This window comes from Nicotiana tabacum, chromosome 4 (genome assembly GCF_000715075.1).
Source record: "Nicotiana tabacum cultivar K326 chromosome 4, ASM71507v2, whole genome shotgun sequence".
In the NCBI taxonomy this organism is placed as follows: Eukaryota; Viridiplantae; Streptophyta; class Magnoliopsida; order Solanales; family Solanaceae; genus Nicotiana; species Nicotiana tabacum.
This window is the reverse complement of record NC_134083.1, coordinates 101,732,574-101,741,192: the sequence shown is the minus strand read 5'-3', so window position 1 is coordinate 101,741,192 and position 8,619 is coordinate 101,732,574. Positions and strand designations below refer to the sequence as shown.

Sequence of the window (8,619 nt, the reverse complement as noted above, 5' to 3'; positions counted from 1 at the left end):
CTTTAAAAGAGAGGATCAAAATTGATCGTCAACAATCAATAATACACTTTTGCACTAATTATGCAAGTACTGAGACAAGTACATTTGTTGTCATACCGACGCATAGGCGTAACTGCTGGGGAGACTTTGTAGTAAGCTGCTCTCTATGTTACGATCCTCAGCACACAAAGTCCCCTTCCTATTCATTACTGTACTTTGTCTATTTTCTATTCCAGACAGTTGTTATTGTAGTATTGTATATTCTTGTATATGTTAATGCAATTGTGATACCGGATTTTGAGGATTTAGACCATCGTTCATGGTTGTATTTTTGTTATGACATTCAGATTTATATTTCGATCATGTTAAAACTTTAAAGATAATGTTAGTATTTTTCTATGAAAACGGAACGATTTCACTTATTTACTTCATTATTTGTTTAAAAATATGTTATGCACTATCTATCGGCGTGTTGATGTAATGTTGGTTTGCCTAACAGCAGCATTGAGCGCTATCACAACCTATGGTGGAAATTGGATCGTGACACAAGGACTTGTGCCAAAGTTAACTTTGATTTTTGACAATAGTAAATCGATCACTAACTTCAAGTGGATTTACTATCTTTTTATTAAGTCTTGAGCGTTAAATCCGCTAAGATATCAAGTCATTCTTTTCTACTTGTTTCACGATTTTGGGCCATCTCTTCTAGGACTCCTATTCAACCAAATCGTAAAATAATATATTTCATCAAATATTTTATCTTTTTTGCATTTACTTCGAATAGGTTGAATGCTCAAACACTTTGTTTCTATTTTGTAGAGTTTTATTTTCTCTTTAAAAGGTTGTCTGGCCTTGAAAATTATTTTGGCTACGGATCTGCACAAACTAATGGTATATGGTAAGAAGAAACATGTTGGTTAATCTTGGAAGCACTTTCAACCTTCTTCAAAAAATAACCTTCGCTTCCCGCTCGACCCGAAATATCTGCATAACCATATGTCCTTGCCTAGCTCCTACTTATACAATCTCTCCACATCTTCCATCAACGTACACTATCAATCAAGTCATGATGATTTCTAATATTTAGCCCTCCACAGTCGCGGTTCCTTTTGGGAAAAACAAGCAAGACATGCATTGTGCAAATATGCAATACATAGAAAAGAAATTCAATCAAGCAACCATAAGGATTTGGACAATGAGATCCACAATCTAAAATAAGTCATTGAAGAAGAGCTACATCCGAAAATTATCGAAGTCTGAAATTTGTGTCTGCATCCGAATGTTGAACTTCAGTCAACTTGCCAGGATACAAGCTGCCAAGGTTTAACACTTTCAATGGGACTGGAGATCTCGTCGCTTATTTAAAGGGTTTCTGTAATAGATTGATTGTCAATGGACAAGACGATGGCCTCCGAATGATTTTACTCATTCAAAGTTTATCTGCATTGATTTGATAGCCACTTGGTACACCAAACAAGACTTTAGAAAATAGCAAACATGGGAGGATATGAGCCGCGATTATAAATCAGCCGGTGGTTGTTAATCAATCTCTTTCTTTGGTCGATTTTCTAACATATTATAATTGATAATCGATCATTCTTTTCAGTGGATTATAAATCGATTCTGTGGTCAATTATCAAGCTATAGTCAATAAATCAACCTTTTTCGTGGTCGATCATAACCTATTATTATTGATAATTAACCTCCTACTTAATCGTTTATCAACCAATGATCGCTAATCAACCTTCTTTTGGTTGTTTTTCAATCACTAATCAACCTTTTCTCAGAATCAATAATTTGCCTCCTCCTTGATCAATTAAAGTCATTTTCTTGATTTCAAACGTACCAGAAAAAAATAAAAAAAATAAAAAAAGTCTTTTAATTAAATCGCAGTGTACTAATAAGATAACGCGGGTGATCCGACCCGAAAGTACAATGGTCTTCTTTGCTTTCATCTTGCAGTCTGTTCATTCTATCACACCCAATAGGGCAGCCACCAGACACCAGAAAGCCGGTGAAGTATATTCATATACATAGACGTGTAGATATATAGCTGTAATTTATAGATATACATAAAAACTAGGGTTTTGATAAATGGAAGTGACGGGGGAGAAGAGAGAGTTGGAGAAGAAGAACTTGAACAATACTCCATCGCCGACGATTGATTCCTTGACGGCAGATAGAGAAGCCGAAGATCGCGAACGCGTTGCGCTTGATCTCAAAGCCGGTCTTCATCCTCTCAAGGTTTCTCTCTTTTTAATTTGCTAATATGCTTCTTCTTCTTTTTTTTTCTTTTTTTTTTTGAATTTTGAAAAACTGTCTGTTGATTTTTACGATTATTTGTTCATATGTTGGGACATGGATTGGTGCTTTTATTCTTTATTCTTATGTGAGGTGTTCTTTTATAGAATTAATTTATGAGATAATATATCTTTCTTCGATATATAGTTTTATGAAATATGGTTCTGAATGCAATATAATGAACTCTATACTGTTTGGGTTTGGCTACTCTTTTGAATTGCGAGAGTTGGCTAGGTCAAACTTGTGTATGAAATGCTCGTTGATGCCTTTATGGAGTTGGATGGGAAGGAGAAATTGTTACTGGGCACTTAGCTAGGAAGTAACCTCTTTGAGTAGAGGGGGAGAATACATGAACCCGGAGAAATCACTTAGTTAATAAAATGAATGCTAATGTGCCATCTGCCTAAGCCTTAGCGGTCAGATTTACCTAATACTTTTGCTGGTGGGAGGTAGCAGGTACCTAATCAAATAGTCGAGGTGTATAGAAGTTGGCCTAGACACTACTGTCATTAAAAAAAGAAATACTAATGATTCAACAAAAGAATCACCACCATTAAGCATATATGAAGAACTGCAACATTGGAGCTAGTGGAACTTCTGGAAAATGGGTTGGTGATTTCTCATTGAGGACAATATATATGAAATAGCTATTTCTGATTTGACCCGACGAGGGGATTCACTGCATAAATTGAAGGCAATCTTAATGCCAATGATCACAGTATAGCTTTCCATCTATTCTGGTTCTCTCATTTTCTTCTGCCAGTTGATTTGTTTAGAGATATAAAGCCTTCATTGTCTTCTATGATCCTTGACTTTGAAACAAAATTCAAGTTTTGCCTCTTGTATGACAAATTTAGTAGAACTTAAATCTATAAAAACAAAATGGAGAGCATATCTTCAAACTTGGAGTTGAATATCTTCTGTTGGACCGTCACTTTTTTATCGTTTTAAGTATTTATTCATAAGTTAGGTGCATGTACTAGCCTTTCTTAATATATTAAGAAAAGCAATAGAACTTTGATTATCAATTAGAGGAGTATTTAGTGATGAGCTTCCAAAATCTTTTCCTGTTCTTTGTACATGTATCAACATTTTTCTTACTAGGCTGCCTTCATTTTTAATTTTTTATTTTTAGATACTTGTATTGCCTTCATTTTTATTTTTATTTTTGAACACTTTTATAATTATTTCCTTGCTAGCTTGCCTAGATATGTCAAACAATTAGAATGGAAATTGATACATGATCTACAAGTTAATTGGTCTATTCTAATTGCAACCTGATTATCTTGCCTAGTTCAGTCAGATGATTGCATGATAACATGATCCAACGTCCTTTATATTTAGGGCCAGTTTGGGTAGGGTTATGAAAATTACTTCCGATTTATTTGAGTTATCATTAGTAATAATATGAGGATTGATTAAAATGACCAGTTCTTTAGGCTGTATTCCTTCTTAGTCTAGAATTGCATGTTTAAATAATTCTAAATGAAATGATTAATAGAAGTTTTTTCATCCAGTTCAATAGGCTCTAACAATTCTGCCACAAATAATTCTAATTGCATACCGTTTTTCACATTGCAGGAATCTCACATATGACGTCTTAAAGTAGTTACATCTTTTTTACAAACTACAAAGATACAACAACTGTGCTTCAATTCTAAGCAAGTTAGGGTCGACTATATGAATCCCCACTTACCATGTCAAGTTCATCTCAAACCAATATACAAAAAAAAAAAGTACTAGATGTTCTCTATATATTCTATTGTCATATAAATCTATGTTCTGATAGGTTTAATCTCCTAGAAAACATATGACCTATAATAAACGTACCAAGCTGACTAAAACATATTCCTAACTAATTGGTATCGCCTATATATGTCTTTTTCTTCCATTGTGTCCTATTTGTCGCTAATTCCAAATGGATTCCAAAAGATTGTAGTTCTTTTGAGACAACTACATTCCATGTGATTTTAGGTCTACCTCATCTCGTTTTAACACTGGCCATTGTTTCACACCTTTGAATTGGTGCATCTGAAGGTCGACACAGGATATGATCAAATCATCTCAAGCAAACTCGACATGTGCTAGTTGTCCCTTTTGACGAATGTGGTCATTTTTAATCTTTTTCTCTCTTTTACAATGATGAAGTGGAGCGTTGGAGCAATGGTAAAGTTGTCTTTGTGTGGCATATTTCACGGGTTCGAGCCATGAAATCAGCCACTGAGTAGGATGCCTACATCACGCTCCCCTAGGGTGCAACCCTTTCCCGGACCTACGTGAACACGGGATGCTTCGTGCACCAGACTGTCATTTTCTTTCATCTTCTACAATGATGATGCAGAGGTGTCTTTTGTTTTCCTAAGTTGTATGAGACTATCTAGATTTGAAATTGCACAAAATCTATGAGGATACTTGCACAACAACTAAGCACCCTGTTATGCCCACTTGGCCTCTTCCATCGATATTAATATGACAGGGATCATAATGCCATTATTCTATGTGTACAATTATATATCTGTCATGTTTTATTGTTCATTTTTTGCTATTATTATGTAATATCTCTTATTTGTCTAGGTACTAACCTTCTTCATTCTCATGATCAGCACAATTTTGTGTTTTGGTACACTCGGTGGACACCTGGGGTTCGAACTCAAACATCGTATGAGGACAATATCAAGAAAATTGTTGATTTTAATACTGTAAGTCATTTTATTTGTAGAAAATTTGTTTATACTTGAAGTATCTACTTTTCAAAAGTACTTGAATTCGGCTCCTTTATAAATGTACTTGGCATTCCTTATCTGTAGGTCGAAAATTTTTGGGTTTGCTATTGCCACTTTGCTCGACCATCAACATTGCCAAGCCCAGCTGATTTGCATCTTTTCAAGGATGGCATTCGTCCATTATGGGAGGTAAAATCTTGTGATCATGCTGTTAACTGCTGCTTTTTGGTGTTTTCTAAGTATTTCATTACAAGTTTGTATTATGGATATCTCGTACTGAGTTAATTTTCTGATTATATTGTTTAATGTTTATGAAGGATTCTGCTAACTGCAATGGTGGAAAGTGGATAATTCGTTTTAAAAAGGCTGTCTCAGGCCGCTTCTGGGAAGACTTGGTAAGTGAGCTATCCTAGGGTGCTTTTGCTATGCGGAAAAATGTTTTCTGGAAAATATTCTAGCAACCAAACACTAGAAATTAATTTATTTTCTGTGAAAAAAAAGCATTTTTCCAGAAAACTTTTTAAAAAATTTCTAGGGCAAGTCTTTTTCCTTCATAATTATCTTGACTTTTAATTTCATATCATTGCTTTAACCAACACTTAGACATTATTATCAATTATTAATACTCAAAAATTTCATTAAAACCACTATCTGGTTTGCTAATATTTATTAAAGATTATTAATAAATATTTTTCAAGAAAATAGTTTCCACTCTCCAACCAAATACCGGAAAACAATTTTCAGGAAAATGGTTTGTAGAAACACACCATACCAAACACACCCTCAATGTTAATTCCATTTAACTAGACTCCTAGTGTTATAGATAAAGATATTAAGCGCAGAAGCAGTATGATATCTTTTAATTAAATTATACGGTGTCCATGATGTTAGTAGTAGTACTTTCCAGATTTCCAAATCGAATACCAAAATAGACCGGTGCCTTTTAGTCTAAGGGGTCATTTGGTTCATGGGATAAGGTGTGATATCCTGGTTTAGACTTTGGAATTAAATTTAGTGCTATTTGTACATCATGCCTCTTTACAATTTATATTTTAAGAAAATGACCCTTTTAGATCTCTTATATGTAAAAGACAAATCGCTTACGTGTAAAAGTAAATCTCGCATGTGTTAGAAAAAAAGTAGAGTTATAAAACTAAAAACAAGTCTGTAAAAAATCACAAAAGCAATTGACCCCTGAAGCCCTTTTTTAAAGACAAATCGCTTACTTATAAAAGTAAATCTCCCATGTGTTAAAAAAAAGAGGTAGAGTTATAAAACTAAAAACAAGTCTGTAAAGAGCCACAAAACCAATTGACCCCTGAAGCCCTTTTTTATTTCAAAGCGCTCTGATTCTTCGGCTGCTCTTATGCTGAACAAGATTTTCGCCAAGCTTCTTCAGTTCTAAGAGAGACAGAAAATAAAGCTTGAAAGAGGTGAATCAACTTCTCCTTTGCTCTCGCTGCATCAACATAGAATATGAGAAAAATAAATTGGTCTCTTTATTCATTTTCTTTGAGCCATTAGCATGTAGAAGTTGAATTCCTGATAATTCATTAATGGTCTTGAGATATAGATTAAATTTGATCAAACTTACTTTGCTATTACCTAAATTTGATACGTTATTTATAATTAGAAAAGGATGACCATTTATCTAGAGGATGACTTTGAAATTTTTGCTGCATTTGCTATCTCAAGACCATGAATTTACAAATTATATTTATCTATTTTAGGATACTTCTGTGATAAGTAAATATTGATTTTTATTATAAAAATACCAACAATAATTATTATTTACCCATATGTCGGTTCACGTTAAAATTGGAAACAAGAAATTTATCCAGCTTCAAACCAAGCACGTGTCTTGGATTATACATAGTATATCCCATTTTTAATCCAATGAACAAAACAAAGCAATGGCAATAAATAATCCAGGAATTATTAATCCCGGATAACTTTTTCCGCGAACCACACGACCCCTAAGGATGCTGAGATACCCCTATGGGATTTTGCTATCTAGCCCAGAGAGTATAAGCACTGAAAGTTCATTTTGTACAGTAATTCATAGACCTGTGTTTCTCATCTTATTATCTTTTACTTTCTGGCTTCATATTTCTTTCAACATCCCAGTATACTGCCCAAAATGTTTTAGTCATGTATAAGATGTCCTTTGCATAGAGTTCATATATTTGCTTGGACTTCTTATACTCGCTATTGTGAATTTACTTAAGTTGGCGTCGGAGGTTGTATTAAGATTGTTACTTTTGGATATTTAACCAGTCGTTGGTGACTTTGCTGAAGTCACTGTGTCATTCATTTTTTTACTTTCGATAAGGAGTATCATTCATATTTTATTAGCCATCACCTTAGGTAATTTTTGGTGAATTTACACCGTCTGAATAATTCTTTATTATGGAGAAAAGTGTCTTATTTTAAGTGTATATTCTTGTTGGATGAATTTGTTACTTCTTCCTTTGTCAGCTAAAAGAAGTAAAATGGCTAAATAACCATTAGTTAGATGATGTGAATGTAATAGCAGCAACTATTAGTAGCTGTATAGGTATAGCAAGATCGCAAAAACATTGAAAGATCGGTGACCGCCTGCACAGTTAACTAGTACATCCTCAGACTGTAGTGCGGCTTGAATTCTGCTTTAACTTCTAAATGTGATGTGGCTCTTTCTTACCTAGGTGCTGTCCCTGGTGGGTGATCAGCTTGATTACGGTGACAATATATGTGGTGCAGTTTTAAGTATTCGTTTCAATGAGGATATATTGAGTGTGTGGAACCGCAATGCATCAGATCATCAGGTTATATACCTAACCTGTACGTAATTCATTCTTTTCATGTGAAGATGTAAACATGCTTAACTCCTCTTTGCTTTGCCAGGCTGTGATGGCACTCAGAGATTCAATCAAAAGACATTTGAAGCTTCCCAGTAGCTATGTCATGGAATACAAGCCCCATGATGCTTCTCTTCGTGACCATTCATCATACCGCAATACTTGGCTGAGAGGATAAACTTGCAACCGCCCTCTTTGCTATTGAAGCTGCAGGAGCTCAGATCGCAAAGTATTATTTTATTTTGTTGGTCTTTGGTCAAGCGCAAATCATGGAGAAACTTCCAATCAACTTGACTGTCTGTCTGGTCTTAGTGTGCTAGATTTTCTATATCCTCTGTACTAAGATATATTGGCAAAATTTTTTCCTTGTAATATGCATTCGCTACCAGTTTTTGAAGAAGCGATGTTATCTCAAGTGCATATTACGATAGCTCTGTCAAGTAACTTTGGCGCTTTACCATCTCTTGGAGGTCTGATATACTCAATAATCCCTCCTTACATCAACTGGTTATTTCCTTCCAACTACCAAACTAGGTCGAACAAACTTTAAAAAACAGAGTATACTGACACTGCAAAAAAGTGGGCATCCCCTATGGAGAAAACATCCTCACAGGGTGTAGAACTGCGAAACTTAAATCTCGCAGGATGCGGTTCTACAACCGAAGAGGTAACTTCAGTTCTTATGGTGTACTAGCAAGGTTCCTGCAGTCCAATTCGAGTTAAAATCTTTCGTTATACTTTCGGTCCAAATATACCCATGTCATAATACTATTGGT

The 8,619-nt window shown here is 34.7% G+C and overlaps 1 protein-coding gene across 1 annotated transcript; it reads left to right on the top strand.

The window, feature by feature from the left end:
- Window positions 1-1,961: 1,961 nt before the first annotated feature.
- On the top strand, window positions 1,962-8,295 carry LOC107826235 (eukaryotic translation initiation factor NCBP-like). Its single transcript, NM_001326163.1, is given in 6 exon segments — window positions 1,962-2,223; window positions 4,884-4,979; window positions 5,088-5,192; window positions 5,321-5,398; window positions 7,691-7,810; window positions 7,890-8,295. Coding segments are annotated over 6 exon segments (681 nt in total). The 5' UTR covers window positions 1,962-2,073; the 3' UTR covers window positions 8,022-8,295.
- The last annotated feature ends 324 nt before the right edge of the window (window positions 8,296-8,619 follow it).